Source organism: Pogoniulus pusillus, chromosome 5 (assembly GCF_015220805.1).
Source record: "Pogoniulus pusillus isolate bPogPus1 chromosome 5, bPogPus1.pri, whole genome shotgun sequence".
In the NCBI taxonomy this organism is placed as follows: domain Eukaryota; kingdom Metazoa; phylum Chordata; class Aves; order Piciformes; family Lybiidae; genus Pogoniulus; species Pogoniulus pusillus.
In genome coordinates this window covers 29,869,660-29,889,482 of record NC_087268.1, presented here as the reverse complement: position 1 = coordinate 29,889,482, position 19,823 = coordinate 29,869,660, and the positions used below count along the sequence as shown (strand labels likewise).

The window sequence follows — 19,823 nt, the reverse complement described above, 5'->3', positions numbered from 1 at the left end:
GTCTTCCAAGAAGTCATACTTAAATTAGAAATAGGTAAGAACTGAATTTCTTGAAATGACCAAATTTAATCTGTAAGTCGATTTTAAAATATCTCTATAAATCATACTGATTGAAGGTTTTTCTTCTCTGAGTTCTGACAGAGATGTGTACCTCAGTTTCTGTGTCAGACGGATAAGAAAGGAAAGCCTTAAAAATATGAGTTTGTGCCTCTTCTCATTGTGTGCTCAATATTCAGATCTCACACGAAACAGTCACTTTTGTGACCATTTTAAAAACAAAGTTAAGTATTTCCAGACTGTATTTGTTTTCCAGTACACATGTGGATTTCTTTCTGTGGCTATAAATACATCATGAACATAAAATTTATCCACAAATTCAGCACAGTTGTAGTTATGTTAGAAAAAAACCCAAACAAATCGACACTGCAGCAGGCCATCTTTCCACAGGATAGGTAAATAATCTTAAACAGGACAGTGAAATTCTGGAATTGTGCAAATTCTGCTGTTTCAGTTTATGAAACAGCAACTAGCTGTGCCATTCCATCCCATAATGGATCTTCTATGCAGTAAAGGATCATTGATGCAGTAACAGTCTGACAGAATTACTGACATCTCTTTTCCCCATCTTCAGACATGTTAATTTGCCTGACACGAAGGCCTGCAAAAAGAAACATACACATTCCCACACAACTGAGAAATAGCCAGACTCATACTGTTTTTCAGTGTATTTTGCTTCACAAGGTAATAAAAACTCAAGCAAAATCACTTTCCATTGTTAAAGCACAATAGACTTCAGAGTATCACTGATATAATTTTTGCCCAGGCAAACAACTGAAATAGATACATAATTATTAAAAAATCAGAACTCACCTTGTGTCACTGTTTTAAGCACAATTAAAGTTGACAGAAACCTCAGAGGCATACAGGAACTCTTAAAGAAAGCTGCTGATTTTGATTTACTCTCTGTAGGCTGTTCAGAAGAACTATGTGGATTTCCCTTACTTACTATGCCTTTGAAAATATCTTCACCGAGTCTCCTCATTGTTGATGTCATTGTTGCATGCTGTTTCAAACAATGCACACTGTGTAAATACTAAACCACATTAAAATCCTCTAGCAAATATATTTCCCTACAAATGAAATACTAAAGAGCAGATGGTTTGGACATCTACTGGAATATAACCTGTACAGAAAACGCTAGGTTTTGTTCCAAAAAGCAGGTGAACAACATTATCATGGCATCTTACTAACACATACTTCACAATGAGAGTAGTTAGTGTGCACCCCTAATATGCTGACATTATTTAAGCTGTCGCTAGTTCCAGAACAAGCTTAGCTTTGGTCAACTCTATTTTGTAAGGTTACCTGAAGTTGTATCCTGTGGAAGTATTCATAGAAGCAGTATGTATTTATAGAATGAAACATGAACCTTAAAGAGCACTGAACACTTAAAATCTTTTAGGCTTTTCATCATAAAGAAAAGCTACTTCAGAACCAAACTTCACAATGTGCTCATTTAAAATAGTTTCTTATTAGCACTAAAATTAATACCTGACTATTCTACTGAATTTAAATTCAAGATATTTAGAAAGCTTCCTGTCTTTAGCTTTAGCAAAAACACTTCTGACAACACTCTGCATTACACTGAGTCTTTGCAGTACAGCTATTGTCTTTTTTATTATATTGCTAAATATTTTCTTATGGCAGTCTAGTCAAAGTAAGGCATGTCTGGTAGTTAGACACTGAGCAGAGAACAGAAAAAACATATTCCTTCTCTGCTTTGCCACACACTTACATTAATTTTAACAAATCTTATACATGAAGTGAACCTAAAATTACTGCATTTTGTAGTGCAATTTTTAGAAACGTATATAAAACTGTAATTTCTGAGATGCTCAGAAATCACACCAGAGATCACACACTTATGAAAACTACGTGTAGATACACAAGGAAAAAATTTAAATTAACTTGAAAAAAATTTATCTGTGGTAAACACAACAAATTTACACTTTGCATAGACAGCAAAGGTTCTTTTATAAATGCTACCTGAAAACATCCACTTTATTTATTTGAAACACAAAATCTGCATCTTATGTGAATTTAGTTTTTTTAAAAGAACATACTGCAAGAGGACTTTTTTACCTGAATACCATTGTCAAGCTGTCTTATAGACCAGTAAATAAATTTAATCACAGACATGTGTAGTTTAGGATTCACAAATGGCATCCACTGGAGTTGCTCAGCAACTAGAGGCAAAAGCTGTAAAAATATACAAAAGCAAAATGACATGCAGTATATAGGATTACTGTATAAGATAATCACAAGTGAAATTCAAACAGAATTACACAGAATCACACAGAAACATTCTGGTTGGAAAAGACCCTCAGGATCACCTAGCCCAACGGATAACCCTACTCTACAAGGTGCACCTTAAACCATATTCCTAAGCACCACATCCAAATGACTTTGAAACACATCCAGGGTGGGTGACTCAACCACCTCCCCTGGGCAGCCCATTCCAATGCCACTCTTTCTGTGAAGTTTTTTTTCCTAAGCTCTAGTCTAAACATACCCAGTCACAGCTTGAGGCCATTCCCTCTTGTTCTATCACTAATTACCTGTGAGAATAGACTAGCACGAGTCTCTCCACAACATCCTTTCAGGTAGTTGTGGACCGTGATGAGGTCTTCCCTCAGCCTCCTCTTTTTCAAACTAAGCAACCTCAGCTCCCTCAGTCACTCCTCATAGGATTTATTCTCCAGCCCCTTCACCAGCTTCATTGTCCTCCTCTTGCTCCAACACCCTAACATTTTGCTTGTAATAAAGTGCCCAAAACCGAACACGGTACTTGAGGTGTGGCCTCACCAGAGAGGGACAAGGGGACAATCACTTCTCCACTCAGCATTTCTAATACAAGCCGGGATGTCACTGGCTTTCTTGGCCACATGGGCACACTGCTTGCTCATATGGAGTTGCTTCCCTACTTTCTCTTGCAGTTTAATAGAATATGTATTGCAAATACTCACTGGGTAGATACAAACAAAATTATGTAACAAAAGTATACATATATGCAGATTTTGCATGTAAACATCGATAAAATGTAAAAGTGCAGACACATCATGTGAGCTCTATTGCACTAAATGGCTTTAAATCCTCTCATATAACATAGAAAAACAACAAAAGATTTTCTGAGCACCCCACTGATTCCCAAACTGTGGCATTGCTGGAAAGAAAACAAAGAGTGTTACAAGTATAGTACAGTATCATCAGCAGACATGCTGGAGGGAAGGGATGCCATCCAGAGTGACCTGGACAGGCTGGAAAGGTGGGCACAAGCCAACCTCATGAGGTTCAACAAGACCAGGTACAAGGTCCTGCATTTGGGTCGGGGCAATCCCAAGCACAAATCCAGGCTGGGCAGTGACTGGTTGGAGAGCAGCCCTGAGGAGAGGGACTTGGGGGTGCTGGTGGACAAGAAGCTCAACATGAGCCATTAGTGTGCACTTGCAGCCCAGAAAGCCAACCAGATCTTGGACTGCATCAGGAGAAGTGTGGCCAGCAGGTCAAGGAAGGTGATTCTCCCCCTCTACTCTGCTCTGGTGAGACCTCGCCTGGAGTATTGCAACTAGTTCTGGAGCCTCTGTTACAAGAGAGATATGGATGTGCTGGAACACATCCAGAGAAGGGCCACGAGGATGATCAGAGGGTTGGAGCACCTCTCCTATGAGGACAGACTGAAGAAGTTGGGGCTGTTCAGTCTGCAGAAGAGGAGGCTCTGAGGTGGCCTCATTGTGGCCTTTCAGTATCTGAAGGGGGCCTACAAAAAAGCTGGGGAGGGACTTTTCAGGATATCAGGGAGTGACAGGACTAAGGAGAACGGAGCAAAGATGGAGGTGGGTAGATTCAGACTGGACATGAGGAGGAAGTTCTTCACCATGAGAGTGGTGAGAGCCTGGAATGGGTTGCCCAGGGAGATGATTGAAGCCCCGTCCCTGGAGGTGTTTAAGGCCAGGCTGGATGAGATGCTGACCAGCCTGATCTAGGGTAGGGTGTCCCTGCCCATGGCACGGGGGTTGGAACTGGCTGATCCTTGTGGTCCCTTCCAACTCTGACTGATTCTATGATTATCAGTCATAAACTGAAACTTTAGTACAGGTATCTAAATATTTTAAATTACATGTGCTCACCTCATTAGAGAAAAGGAATTATGTACACAACAAGCATTAGAGAAATTATCAACTGACACAAGTGACTTGAAAATGCTGAAGCTGTTGAGACTGAATATCACATTTTTCCTTAGAAGTGACCTACCTGTACTCTTTGCAAATGACAAATACTCTGTTGTATCTCAGTACCAGAACGAACGCTGACTTATTAATAGTGATTTTAATTATGTTATCCAAAGTATGTATACAACAGCCTGACATGTTGTATTCTTGAAATCATTTAAACACCCCCTCCCCACCTAAAATCTGTAGACACGTAAACATAAGAAAACAACACAATTTTTTTTACCTTCATACACCTTTCCTGGGTGCAAGTCTCTTTGGAGGTCTGGGTAACCAGAAGTTTATGACTGTCCTCTCCTTCTTCTTGTGGTTTTATTTTGTTAAGGTGCTGGTCTGAGATCCAATCCATAAGAAAAGTTAAGAGCTCATAAACTTGTGAATTCAGTGGTACCTGTAATATAGCCAACAACATCAGCTATGCCAGCATTCAAATTAATGACTCTTCTAAACCAAACTAATAAGAGACTGAAACATATAAGAGTATATTAGTTCTGAAATATTTGGTGTGATTTAAAGGGTGATAAGCATATGCCTGATGACATTTAGGAGGTAAGTTACTGTATTGGGATTCTGTGGAAAACGTGTTCAAGGAAACAGTGACCTTGAACAAGCTGTGTGTATTCTGGAGGGCCTTGTACCCAGTGTACAAGGTTTGAGAAGCCTGCATGTTATTAATAAAACCTGTAATTTAAAACTAAGGGAAAAGTAAACTGAATATGGATGAAGGGGTGGAAGGTGGCAATTCTGACTTGGAGACCACTGTAGATCAAGATCCACACAACAGTTAACCTAAGCAGGGCCAGCCTGTGTTGTACTGCATTGATCAATTAACCGCACAGTTTGTCGTGTGCTTGGCTGCAGGATAAACTCTGCCAGCTAACATCAGCCTGCAGGCAGCTCCCACTTGGTACTAGCAATCATGCCTCCTGCCTGGCCTTGCTTTTGTTTAAAAGGGTGACAAGAAGTGCCACTCTGAATGTCCTTCACGAATAGACTTGTTTTATTGCAAGAATATTATGTAACAGCTTGAATGGCCAGAAAAGTAGGAGCTTACTTACACAGATAAAACTTGCCCTGTGTGCCCTGGGAAAATTCACTCAGGCTCTATCTGATGCTGCACAAATGCAAGGTTCCCAGCATCTTAAGAGATTTAAGATTTACTCACTGTCTGTATTCCTCCTTTTAGTCTCTCTTATTAAAACAGACACTTCATTAAGCCATTTTTTTCGTCAGGCCTTTCTTACAGATCAGAAAAAAACCCTTGCGTTGCTTCTCTCTCTCACACCTCACTTCCCTCTCTGCTGCAGAACAGGTACTATTTGTGATGCTTCTTGAGTGTGAAAAACAAGCAATTTACTTAGCCAAATGGTTATAAACAGCATGAGAAAAGATTTTCCCATACAGAAATACTACATTTTGTAATTCTAGACAAATGAATTACAGGAGAAATCAAATCTTTAATGTCCTTTGCACATGGAAATTCTTATTTCGATGCACTAAACCTCCCTTTACCTTATTTCATACAATTATCTTATGTTAAAATTTAACTAGGTATGAACATTGTTAGAAAAATAACAAAGACTTCATGAAATTGTCACTGTATCTTTGTACTACACTGCAGTGAAATGCTCTACAAAAGATATCAAGAGGTACCTAAAGACAGGCTGCACAAACACTTCTCTAAATTCTTCTGCCTTCAGATAATTGTTTCCTTCTTCACTCAGTACTGTAACTACTGTTTGTATTTCACTTGCAACCAAAGCAAACTGAAACCTATATATATACAGGCTGGCTATATATAAGCAGCACAGTTCTAAGACATAAGATGTAGATTAATTAAGTGGGATGGTGTGAAGTACATCTTTCCCAGTTAACAGTTTAGCTTCTATCTGGAGAAAATCGTTAGCAGTTGGGAGAGTTGGCAGAACACTACTGGAGGATTTACTACTAAACACAATAATGATCTTGGAGGTCTCTTCCAACCTGGTTGATTCTATGATTCTATAACATGGAGACAGAAAGTACTTAAGTGGTGTATGGAGACTTTTTAAAGAAAACAAGATACAACAAGATTTTAATTTTGGAACTGTATGTGCACACTGCATTTATTCTCCTTTCCTCATTAAAGACTGTTTCTCAAAAAAACAACAGTAGTGCAATTACTTTTGGCATAGAAAACTAAAATTCTTTATGTGCATGTGATCTTTCTGACTGACTATGTTTTAGTTGGTGTTATTGGTAAGAACAGTGCTGTACTGCTTAAGGTTTGTTCTGACACTGCAAAAGAAGCCAGTTACAGTGTAAGCAAAATGTAATATTTAAAGTCAGCATGGTCTGGGTTGGAAGGGACCTTAAAGATCATCTGGTTCCAATCCCCCTGCCATGGGTAAGGACACCTTCCACTAGACCAAGTTGCTCAAAGCCTCATCCAACCTGGCCTTGAACACTTCCAGGCAGGGGGCTTACATGACCTTCCTGGGCAACCTCTTCTGGCATCCTCCCTTACCATAAAAAATTTCTTCCTAATACTCAGTGTAAATCTGCCCTCCTCAAATGTGAATCCATTCCTTCTTGCCCTATCACTATGAGCCCCTGTAAAAAGTCCCTTCACAGCTTTCTAGTAGGCCCCTTTCAGGTACTGGAAGGCTGCTATAAGGTCTCCCCAGAGCCACCTTCTTTCTTGACTGAAGAGCCCCAGTTCTCTCAGCCTGTCCACACTGGGGAAGTGCTCCAGCCTTCTGATCATCTTTGCTGTCCTCCTCTGGTCCTGCTCTAACAGGTCCATGTCATTCCTATGCTGGGTGCACCATAGCTGGACACAACACTTCAGATGAGTTCTCATAAGGGCAACACAGAAGAGGAGAATCACTTCCCTTGTTCTGCTGGTCACACAGCCAGAGTACAGTTTGCCTTCTAGGCTCATGTTGAGTTTTTCATTAACTGACACCCTCAAGTCCTACACCTCAAGACTGCTCTCGAGCCACTCATTACCCAGTCTACATTCATGCTTGGGATTTACCTGACCCAGATGTAGGACCCTACACTTGGCCCTGATGAACTTTATGAGGTTGGCTTGGGCCCAGTATTAATTGACAGACAAAAGATGACATGACAAGAGGAAAACATACCATATAAATAAAAGTACATACATCTACTACACAGGCAAACAATAAAAAATCCAACAGACTTACTTTTAGTAACATGCTTAACTGTCAGTTCTCCCTTGACATAACCTCTATCTTTTTCTACTGTAACTAATTCGTAAAAGAAAATTTGAAGTTGCATTTTCTATTGTCTACAAGATACAGAGAATATTCCACTGCTGTTTTTTGCATGATTCCTTCATTTTGCCCAATTCTTACCTTAGCAATTTTTGATGTTGCCATCACTTTTTCCTGCTTGACAGGTTTACTTTGTTGCACCAATTTACATATATCCTTAGACTTCTGCACCACTAAAAATTCTTGCTTCCTCTACAACAAAATGTAACAATTAATTATATTTCTCTTGATATTTATAAGGAAAACAGATGCATATAAGAACAAGCCTTACTTGTAGATTCTCTAAACGAGATTGGACTTTTCTTGCTTGACCTTCCAACTTCTTGTTCAGCTCAGTTACATCACTTAACTGAAAGAATCAGAAAATATGAAAGTATCTCTAAATTCAAAACTCACTTCTTGACTTAATTATCACACTGAAATAATGTCATTTGGTTGCTGAGTGGCAAAACTATTCAAATTCAAGTTTATTCACAGACTATTTGAGGTTGGCAGGCACCTCTGGAGGTCAGTTGGTCTGACCCTGCAGCTCAAGCAGAGCCATTGTGAACCAGCTTCTCAGAACTATGTCCACACACCTTCTGAGTATCTGCAATGTGAAAGGCTCAACTGCCTCTCTGGGCAACATGTTTCAGGATATGTAAGACAGCAGCAGCTCTTTGATGACTTGCTGACCAATCTTTCAGTTTGCAGGGGCAGTATAAGCCCTGCAATGCCAATTCAGATAGCACTAAGCACACCTGTATGTGGCAGTGACATAAAAACAGAGTGTACATTTCAATGATGGTCCTGTAGTCTTGTTAGTAGGGATGATATTTTATTCTCTGCAGCATAAAACAGTTACTGTCCATGCTGCAAAACCAGTTTGCTCTCTGAGAAAAAATGAGGAAACTGTAAGCTCCACTTAAATATAAGAAATATGTTCTATACATACAACAATGAACAGATGCCCTCATTGTGCACAGAAATGCAAATATTTTAGTGAGGGAAAATACAGAGATAGATGGGTTGCACCACAACCACCAACATCCTGGGAGTAAGATCTGACCTTCTCTAAGAGAAAGAATTACACTCTGATGTAGATTTGTATTGTACTCCAACTAACAGAACTGTAATTAACTCAATGAATAAAGAATGGTCAAACAGTTTAGATAGCAATTTGCATGTCAGTGTTTTACGTTAGACTTTAACAGTCAAGTGAGACAAAAATTTTTACTCTATATTACTGTGAGCCACTGTCTCTAAAAATTGAGAAAGTATTGTCTTAACATCTGTATAACTAACTGAAAATACTTAGCAAACATGAAGTTAGAAATACACATTCTACATTTTATGTAATAGAATCAGCACAGCAGATCACCACAGGGTGGTTCTATTATGTCATAAAATATTTCCTCTGCATCCACTTTCAATTTGTTACAGAAGATGCATATTTCTCCTTTTCTTTATACTGTAAAAGATTAGAGAGGTTACATACTGAGTACTGCAAAAAGGTGCTGAAAATGCTTTCAGTGATTCATACAACTCTTGTCTTGACTGTTCAGCAATTCTGCAAACTTAAGGTATTCAATTACTTTAAATTGTTGACTGTAACTCATAAAATTCCTTGCAACAGGAAACAACTAATTTTACCTGTTTTCTTAAAGAGTCATTCACTTCCTTCAAGGTGTTAAATGATGACTTCAGCCTCCTATTTTCTTTAGTTATTTCTCTCAAGGCTTCTGTCAGCTGTTTAACTTCTGCGTCATGTTGCTACAGAAATAACAGATTTAAAAAGGTGACTTACAAGAGGCCACTTTAGAAGCAATCCTAAGCTCCATTTTAGCATTAAAATAATAAAATTAAATTTGTAATCCCAAATGGCCAAATTTGCACATTTGACCAGCAGTAAGAAAAGCAACACCCACACTGAATATTAAGAAGAGTCTATCAAGAAACTGACAGTGCACAGTCTATTGCTCTTAGTCTTTCCAGATTCCAACCCGGATTATATCAAAACGTATGTTTCCCAAACATGTCAAAGAGAAGTACTTGTGAACTCAAATCAGTGACAGAGGTTTAACAGCTTATTTTCCCATATAATTACCCAAAAAAAGTGATTATATTTTTCAATAATTTGTGAGGTTTCCACAAATTTCACTGGCTTTGCTTACTCTGAGTCATGAAGAGCGAGAAACTAACACTATGCCTTGTAAAACCAGTGCTCTAGTTTACAGCACAAGCATGTAAACTGTTTGTTAAAACCTGCATAAGCACTGCCATTCTTCTCTTTCCCCCAAATCTTATTTTAATCTTCTCTGGACAAAACTGCCTGACAAAACAGCAGTTTTATTAAACAGAAAATATTCCAGCTACGTATACTAGCTGTCTTTCACTTCTTCCTTTCCATGAATTCACTATTCTTCACTTATTCATACATTCACTCTCAGCTTCTCCATTTCCATCTCGAATCTCTCTTCCTACATGTGCAAATGACAAAAATATAGTAAAGTATATAGGACACAAGCTCTGAAGAGATTCATTCCTTCTATTGAGTAAACCCACTTTTCTTTAGCCAGTAGAATCAGAACAGCTGAGAGCTGCTCATTCTGGTTTAAAGCACCTACCCACACTTGCCTAAGAAGACACAGAATCATAGAATCATCTAGGCTGGACTCAATCTTAAAGGCCTTTTCCAACCACAAACTGCCAAGTCCACCACTAAAACATGTTCCTAAGCAGCACTTCTACGCATCTTTCTAATTCCCTCTGGGCTACTGCCTCAAACACTTCCCTGGGCAGCCTGTTCTATGAAATTTTTCCTAATGTCCAATCTAAACCTCTCCTGGTGCAGCTCAAGGCTGTTTTCTCTCATCCTCTTCTGAATGAAATGACAAATCCCCATTTCATTCCAATAAACATGCAGATGCTGCCTGCATATAACTGAGTGCACCCTACTGCATCATGTGGAATGTTCATTCCATTTTCTATATACACAGTTAAGAACTTTATTTGAAGATCAATAGATGTTCTAGGAAGAATCAGTAGACAAAAATTACACTAAAAGGTTTCAGTTGAGCCATAGGGTTGTAGGTGATGCCAGATGTCTAAGCCATCCACTTCCATAATCAAATCAGGCAGTGTCATCTGTATCATAACAAGCTATACCATTTCACTCCCTCTAGATCACAGTATCACAGTATCATCAGGGTTGGAAGAGACCTCACAGATCATCAAGTCCAACCCTTTACCACAGAGCTCAAGGCTAGACCATGGCACCAAGTGCCACGTCCAATCCTGCCTTGAACAGCCCCAGGGATGGCGACTCCACCACCTCCCCGGGCAGCCCATTCCAGTGTCCAATGACTCTCTCAGTGAAGAACTTTCTCCTCACCTCCAGCCTAAATCTCCCCTGGTGCAGCCTGAGGCTGTGTCCTCTCGTTCTGGTGCTGGCCACCTGAGAGAAGAGAGCAACCTCTTCTTGGCCACAACCATCCCTCAGGTAGTTGTAGACAGCAATAAGGTCACCCCTGAGCCTCCTCTTCTCCAGGCTAACCAATCCCAGCTCCCTCAGCCTCTCCTCGTAGGGCTGTGCTCAAGGCCTCTCACCAGCCTCGTCACCCTTCTCTGGACACGCTCAAGCATCTCAATGTCCCTCCTAAACTGGGGGGCCCAGAACTGAACACAGTACTCAAGGTGTGGTCTAACCAGTGCAGAGTACAGGGGCAGAATGACCTCCCTGCTCCTGCTGACCACACCATTCCTGATGCAGGCCAGGATGCCACTGGCTCTCTTGGCCACCTGGGCACACTGCTGGCTCATGTTCAGGTGGGTATCAATCAGCACCCCCAGATCCCTCTCTGTCTGGCTGCTCTCCAGCCACTCCAACCCTAGCCTGTATCTCTGCATGGGGTTGTTGTGGCCAAAGTGCAGCACCCTGCACTTGGAGCTATTGAACCCCATCCCATTGGACTCTGCCCATCTGTCCAGGCGGTCAAGGTCCTGCTGCAGAGCCCTTCTGCCCTCCAACTCAGTCACATCTGCCCCCAGCTTAGTGTCATCTGCAAACTTGCTGATGACTGACTCCATGCCCTCATCCAGATCATCTATGAAGATGTTAAAGAGGATGGGGCCCATCACAGATCCCTGAGGGACACCACTAGTGACAGCTGCCAGCTGGATGTGGCACCATTCACCACCACTCTCTGGGTCCGGCCCTCCAGCCAGTTCCTAACCCAGCACAGAGTGTTGCCATCCAAGCCATGGGCTGATAGCTTAGCCAGCAGTTTGCTGTGGGGGACAGTGTCAAAGGCCTTGCTGAAATCCAGACAGACCACATCCACAGGCCTCCCCACATCCACCAAGCAGGTCACCTGATCATAGAAGGAGATCAGGTTAGAAAGGCAGGATCTGCCCTTCCTAAACCCATGCTGGCTGGACCTGAGCCCTTTGCCATCCCTCAGGTGCACTCTTATCACCCCCAAGATAACCTGCTCCATCAGTTTCCCTGGCACTGAGGTCAGGCTGACAGGTCTGTAGATGTTTGTCTTGTCCATTATTAAGTCCACCAATACCAGAAACATGATGGTCCTACCAATCTATCTGCTCATATGCGTAATTATTTTTATTAGATCTACTTTTCCTTAATACTTAAGAATCTAATTTTCTCCTCCTACTACTGCATGTTCTACCACAGACATGAAAAATAAAATCTACGTTTCTTCTCCTTTGTTACAGCCTTTAATGTAGCTGAAGATTTGCACATTCACCTTCCTTTCATCCTGTACATCTAGCCTATGCATCCACTCATTATCCTTTATTTCTGTAGCTGATATTTCTATTCAAACGCAGTACTGTACACTCACACCTTCTGAATAGTATGCTTTTTTTTCAGACTCACCATATCTTCAATTTGTCAGGATCAATTTTTAATCCTGATGTTTTAAAGCATGCTTGAAATTCTCCTTCGCTTGCTATTTTCCATCAAGCTTCTTAATTGAGAATACTGAGTAACACTGGGCTAAAAAGATATTCCAGAATCCACTATGTACATCCTTCAACTTTACTACGAACTAGTGTTTCACTACAGTTTTACATCAAATACATTAAGTTTCTGTTAACTTCCCTGATTATGAAAATGTCATGCAAAAATGTCTAAAAGAAGTTCAATCAAGTCCATATATGTATGTATGTATTTATGTATAAAACTACGACTCCTCTAATAGCAATGTCAGTTACCTTGCTGCTTGGGAAATGACACTGATTTGACAATTTATCATAAACATAAGCAAGCATACATATTGCACTGCTTTCTGCATTGTGCTTCTCATGGTTTGTTCTTAGCTTGTTTCAGGATCTGTTTGTTTAGAGAACTGACATTAAGTTGATTGCTGCACAACTCTTTCTCTCTTGAAAAGAGAGGCGGTGCATTTTGGTCGCCTAATATTTCATTTGACCTCCCCAAAAGAAAACACAGATAGCCACAAATATTTCCTAGATTTCACAAACTGCTTTCTAACTGATGTAACATCATTATAAGCTCAGAAGATTTGAAACAACTAAATTAGCATCTTAACCTACCCCTTCCCTGTTCAAAATTTGAGGTTCTACTCCTCTGACATCCTTTTCCCTTTTTTTAACATCTAGTCCATCCTACCCTTAAATACATGTACCCAAAGTACATGTATTTAAGGTCTTCTCTTGGTGACCTGAATCACCACCAGAACTTTTCACAAGACCCAAATTCAATAGCAAATACTGACAAGGTATTGTCAATTACTACCTCTTCTTACAGCAAAATCATATAAGTTCATTTCCTCCCACGCTCTGAAAGCTAGGTTGATCTCTTCCTCTTTTAAAATTTTTGGGCTTTTGCTAGTACTCTCTGCAATAACTGTTATGTCCTAAGATCTCTCTGTGGCTTACATGCTTCCCAAGGAAATTTACTTCAGTTACAGATAATGCATTAAAGTTACATATAACTACCAAAGGAGCACAATTTTTCTCCAATACAGGTCATATTTTTTTTTCTATTTTAGAAACTAGTTATGTTCTTTCCTAAATTGTAACATTAAAAAGTGCCTACACATCAGACAAGTAAATGCATGATTCTGAAACAGAAGCCATACAAACCCCCTAACAATATTGTTTGGTACTTCTTATGTAAACCTTTAGATTTCAATCACTTGAAAGGAATACTCATATAACCAGCAAACCTGATGGTTTAAGACAACTACAAACAAGTTAAATGGCATGTAGTGCAACAGAAGTCATTAGCTATATTACTGCACCTCTTTCAGAATTCCAAATTTTGTGTGAACTTCTTCCTCAACACCTCTTATTTTAGCCAAAGCTGCTTCATGTCTGAAAAGCAATGCTTCTCGCTCTGCTAGAAAATCATCTCGTTTCTGGAGCTGCAGAGCATATTCCTGCTGTGCTGAACTTTCTCTCTGTAACAAAAAGATTAAAAAAAAAAGTTTAAATGGCTTTAAAACTCACAGTTTATAATCAATTTCAATTTTTCTCTCACAGAGATATGCTTAGCTTTTTGTAAAATCAGTGTTACACAATTGCTTACTAATTAAAATATCCCAGTGGCCATCTATGTTTAGTTTCCCCTCATATTAACCCAAACGACTTTCATGTGAGTTGGGATGGCTTGGGCTCCCACAATACAAAATTCAATTCACTGCTTGAGTGGTTCCTCAAGTATAAACCTAGACAACTGAACTCATGCTTTTGCATGGATAATGCTATTAACTGTAAGACAAAACAGAGTCTGCTGATGTCATTGTCTACAGTGAACGCTAGGTCACTCTATTGTTTATCAGTTAGTGGCAAGCATCCCTGGAAAAATATAGTGCAAGAAATGGTCCTGGCAGGGACACTAGCAGAAGCATGGGAGCTATTACAGACTAAAACCAGACAGCAGATTCTTCTGTTAGTGGCCGAGCCTGCTACAGGATGAACTGTTGGGAATCCTCAGCAGCACAGAAGCAGAGACAAGAGAAAAAGGAGGGTTTTCCCAGGAGGCCATGAAGGCAAGTACTCTTGGATGCCCACGGTCAGGAGAACAGTTTCGGATGACCTCAGGAGAAGCAGTGGTTGAAGGTGTTTCCCTCCATGCTCACAGTTTATGCCACGGTACTCTTGAATTTAGAAATGCTGTGTTCAAATTCCCTTAGCTAACTTTTATCTGATTGACCCACTGTGCAAATCAAAGCACCACTTCCAAAGCAATTAATCCATTTAGGAGAAGAGGCAGATGATGACAATACTTTTAGCACATAAGTAATTGTGATTAGTGTAAGTAGTAGTAATAAGTAACTGTGTTAATACGTAGTTTTAGTATATATATAATAGAGATTTAGTATAGAAGTAATTTCTGTCAAAAGTCAGAATCTTCATATCATTATTCAACAGAATTGTTAAGGTGATTCCACTTCCTACCTGGAGCTTCTGATGTATGACAAATAATTCATCATAAATTTGAGTGATGTAAGGCGGTATTAATCCTTTACCACTGCATGCTTGATCACCAGTTCCACTGAAAATTTTTCCTACCAAACCACTGAAAACATTTTGGTCATTACTATCTTGTGTATTTGCAGGCAAATGGGATGGTAAGGTGCTGCCTATGGAAAGGAAAAACCCATGTGACATTAAAAAACTCGTCCTAGACAAACATTGACATGATTTTTGTTTCAAACCAGCAAAAACTTATTTTAGGCCTTTAGAGTGACCAGTATACAGAAAGAGGGATCAAAAGTGACTAAGTAATATTCTGAAGAATTATGGAGAACAGTGCAAAGTGCTGTTGTGTGTCTTGTTTGGCTTGACAAGTGATCAACAGAGTTTTATAAGTAAAACTATTGCAAATAGAAATTCCTTAGATGTCCGTATGGAATCTCTGGACAGACGGAATCACAGTGATGAAAGATGCAGATAGCACAGCACAGAAAAGGATGGCTTTCAGTCAAATGGGCAAAATTCACAAATAATTCAAGGGAAATATTTGGGTCATTTGGACAGAGACATCTTACAAGGCCAAGTGTACCTAGGTATTGCATCAGACCAAACTTACTTAGATGATCGCAGCACAAATACAAATTTGGGTACTGTGCTGGTTTTAGCTGAGACAGAGTTAACTTTCTTCACAGTAGCTCATATGGGCTGTTTTGGATTTGTAATGAAAACAGTGTTCATAACACAGGGATGCTTTAGTTGTTGCAGAGCAGTGGTTGTACAGCATCAACACCTTTTTTGCTCCTCACATAGTCCCACCAGCGAGTAGGCTGGCGCTGCACAAGAAACTGGGAGGGGTCTCAGCTGTGACAGCTTACCCCAGATGACCAGAGAGATATCTCAAATCACATAACATCATGCTTAGCAACAAAATCTGGAAGAATAAGAAGCCCATAAGTTTCCTTGCTTATTACTTTTAACTTCTCTCCTTACTTGGGAGGAGAAGGATGTGGGGAAAGTGAACGAGCATATGTGTGGGGCCAAGCTGCCTGTAGGGGTTAAACCACAACAGGTACAGACACAGCAAAAGTCAGGCCAATGGGAAAGAAAGTAGTTAGGGATAGACTGTTTACTTGGCAGGCAAGGGAAAAGAAGGAAAATGAGAAGGAGCATCAGGAAACAGTACTAAGGTTACTAGATAAGCAAATTATGTAATTAGAGATAATTGGCAGCATGCAATCGGGTTGATCATCCATCACATGCAGGAGGACAATAAAGAAAACTTGTTCTGACACAAGGCCTTTGCTTCAGGAATGACAAAGGAGGGCTTAAGTAGTACAGTGCCACACAAATCATAACAGAAACAGAAAAAAAGGGACAAGAAACTAGAAAAAAGCAGTCATATCCTAAACAAAGACTGAATTTTTGTGCACCAAGTATGTCTAGACCTCCTAAACTAATTGTAAAGGAGTTAGAGATACATGAAAGGTTTAATGCCCGAATTAGAATACGTTTTAGATGATCACTGTATTTCTGAGCTGAACAAAAATAGATTTACTAGAATTTTTTTTTAATTTCATATTACACATCACTCAGAGTTGTAAAATTATTTAAAATTCAGTATTTATTACCTGTTTCCATGCAGAGAGTTGTATTTTGAACTGCATCAGTTTCAGAGTAATTAAAGGTCTTTTCTTCTATTTCTGTATCACTTAAATCACAAAAAAAAATCTTACTTATCAACAAAAGATACAAAATCCCAACAATGTGAAATTACCCTAACATGCTACATATAGAGCATGACAGAAGTCTGTATAAAATATAAACATTGATAAGTCTGAGATTTTTGTATTTGATAGATAACAGATAGCAAAGTTAAATCATTTTGATGAAAGATGTTACTACTCACAAGGTTTTAACCAAAACTAATAGTAAAGCTGCTTACTTAAAAGTATTTAACTAGAAACTTCATTCTGTTAGCACATATATGCAGCAGGTAAAAGCAACACTTGTCTCCTATCACCAACCACCAAATTCTAGGAAACCTAAAATCCAAAACTCCTTTTTACATTATTTGTGTGAAGAAGCCCTGAAAAGAGATTTCTTGGCATTGGGAGTCACATTATCTCTAAATAAACTTAAAAACACCAGAACGAGGGGACACAGTCTCAAGTTGTATGGAGGGAGGTATGGGCTGGATGTTAGGAGGAAGTTCTTCACAGAGAGAGTGATTTGCCACTGGAATGGGCTGCCCAGGGAGTCACCATCCCTGGGGGTGTTCAAGAAAAGACTGGATGAGACACTTAGTGACATGATCTAGTTGACTGGATAGGGCTGGGTGATAGGTTGGCCTGGATGATCTTGGAGGTCTCTTTTGACCTGGTTGATTCTATGATCAGTTTGAGCTCTTTGCTTTCCTCCTAGTTCTGTATTTATCTCCTAGCTTGGTTTATATCATTCCTGCATCCCATTAGAAATTCCAGCATACACAGATTAGAAAGCAATCAAGATAGGCATCCTCATCAAAACTGGTATTCACACAATTTCATATGTTGACCACAAGGAGTTCTTTACTTAGCGAGCAACAAAAATCTTAAAGCAACTTCTGGATCTGAGTAATCTGAACATAAACAATTATTCATGATTTATCTGGATTATGAGAGACAATAAATGGTAAAGGAGAGATAAGAAGATCTCTTACCAATCCCAATCTTTAAAACATTGTAGCAGATCACTAGAAGATCTGATGCTGTTTTCTCTTCCATTTTCAGTAAATCCTGACTCTAAAGAAGATCTGGATAAAGAAATAGTTGTATTTTCCAATGAGCTGTCCATGTCACCTGGAATAATAATAGCAACAATTTTATTGTGCATTTGAGAAGGTGACATTAAGAAAGCCAACAACAGCTTGTCAGAAATGCTAGCCATGTGTACACATAGGTCTAAGAACCAAAAAATCCCCTTATTCAGCCTGACAAATGAATAAAGAATTATAACAGCTTAAACTAGAGAATTATTTCATTTTCAAACAAAATCTGTCTTTTTGAAGTCCTACAGCTTGTCTTCATATACTATTTTTTCTATAAATGAAGTCTAACACATATTTTTTTATCTTGCTACCCACATGCACTAGTAACATGTTTCTCAAGCTCAAAGACATTCCAAATATCAAATATATATGTATCTTTAAATTAAAGCCAGATGTATGCACTGTGAGCTGAACTGCTACCAAACATTTCAAGCAGGACTCAACACAACAGGTTAGGAATTGTCATACTAAAGCATTCTTCATGCTCTTTAGTGAATGCTAACATTTCCAGGCATAGCTCCCAGGTATCTACCTATTTAAAATGAGAAAAGTAAAAAATTCAAAATTACTTAAGTTTAGGAACAGTACAGCTTTAGTATGTATTTTTCCTGAAAAAGACATCAAAGCACTGTTGTTTGATATTACCTTTGTATGCTAAGGAGATTCCACTTTTATATTCAATATCTAATGCTCGTGAAAGGCAATCCTACAAGAAAGCACAAAATCATCGTAACATAGGCAGAATGCTCAGGGAAAGTGTATTTTACAACTTAACCTTTTTAGCAGTGTGATGGTTTGGGTGTTCCCCGCCCCCTCCACACTTTAGAAATTACCCAGACTAGACTCAGCCAGCTCTGGGAATATAAATGAAGCTATTTGTTTACAGCTAGCACAATATACAAGCAGATATTTACAGTATATACAGTTATAGACAGAAATATACAAGGTAAAAGGTAATACAGAAACACAACTCCCCTCCCAGAAACTTGAGTCCCCAGGAGGGGCTCTCAACCACCCCTACACCTACCCCCTTCCCCTCTCAACCTTACCCCAGTCCTAAGGAAGAATGGAGGTTTGGCCAAGAGGTTAAGAAGCAAAGTGGGTTAGGCCAAATGGAAGGTGAGGTTAGGGAGTAAGATGTTGCTCAGCCAGCAGCCCAAGCGAAAGTGAGAGAAAAAAATGGCCAGAGTCTTATCTAATGTTTTCATTTCTTGTTCAGCAAGACTGTGAGTGAAGTAGACATCACCACTGATTTCCTTTTACAGCCTATGCTCTAGTTCATCTCACCAAAACATTCCACCCTGCTCCAAACTAGCAGTTACAATGCTTTGTAACAGAACTCTTACTGCAAACTTTGAAAAATGAATTGTTTTGCTTTTTTCTTCAATACACAAATATAAATAGACTTCATTTTAATATAAAGATGCAAATATATTCCCCACAGGTTGATAAAGAAGTATGTGTAGTGTTACATGTTAAAACATTTGAGAAACTTTAAGACACTATGAAGACAATATAAAAGAAAGGCACTTAAAAAAAAAGTTTAGGTACACATGGAAACAGTGACATCTAGCTTTGTATCTAGGCTTTTTATGCTAAAGTTTCTTCTCTATTTTTTCCTACTAGTAACTGCATATTAAAAAAAAACAAACCCTGAATGACAGAAGTATCAATTAATTGTACACTAGAAAATATCAATTAATTGCATATTAGAATAGAATAGAATCAAGCAGGTTAGAAGAGACCTCCAAGATCATCCAGTCCAACCTAGCACCCAGCCCTAGCCAGTCAACTAGACCATGGCACTAAGTGCCTCATCCAGGCTTTTCTTGAACATCTCCAGGGACAGCAACTCCATCACCTCCCTGGGCAGCCCATTCCAATGGGAAATCACTCTCTCTGGCAACAACTTCCTCCTAACACTCAGCCTACACTTCCCCTGGCACAACTTGAGACTGTGTCCCCTTGTTCTGTTGCTGGTTGCCTGGCAGAAGAGCCCAA

The 19,823-nt window shown here is 39.4% G+C and overlaps 1 protein-coding gene across 1 annotated transcript in view; it reads right to left on the bottom strand.

Annotated features, from left to right (window-relative positions):
* CCDC138 (coiled-coil domain containing 138) overlaps window positions 1-19,823 on the bottom strand; it is a 43,963-nt gene that overhangs the window by 21,371 nt on the left and 2,769 nt on the right. Inside the window, exons 2-12 of the mRNA XM_064144028.1 lie at window positions 18,468-18,528; window positions 17,715-17,853; window positions 16,645-16,724; window positions 14,999-15,183; window positions 13,840-13,998; window positions 9,203-9,322; window positions 7,842-7,919; window positions 7,652-7,762; window positions 4,516-4,680; window positions 2,143-2,259; window positions 871-1,063 (exon numbers count right to left, since the gene is read on the bottom strand). Of these exons, the coding sequence (XP_064000098.1) occupies window positions 871-1,063; window positions 2,143-2,259; window positions 4,516-4,680; window positions 7,652-7,762; window positions 7,842-7,919; window positions 9,203-9,322; window positions 13,840-13,998; window positions 14,999-15,183; window positions 16,645-16,724; window positions 17,715-17,848 (1,342 nt within the window). The 5' untranslated portion in view covers window positions 17,849-17,853; window positions 18,468-18,528. The remainder of the gene's footprint in view (window positions 1-870; window positions 1,064-2,142; window positions 2,260-4,515; window positions 4,681-7,651; window positions 7,763-7,841; window positions 7,920-9,202; window positions 9,323-13,839; window positions 13,999-14,998; window positions 15,184-16,644; window positions 16,725-17,714; window positions 17,854-18,467; window positions 18,529-19,823) is intronic.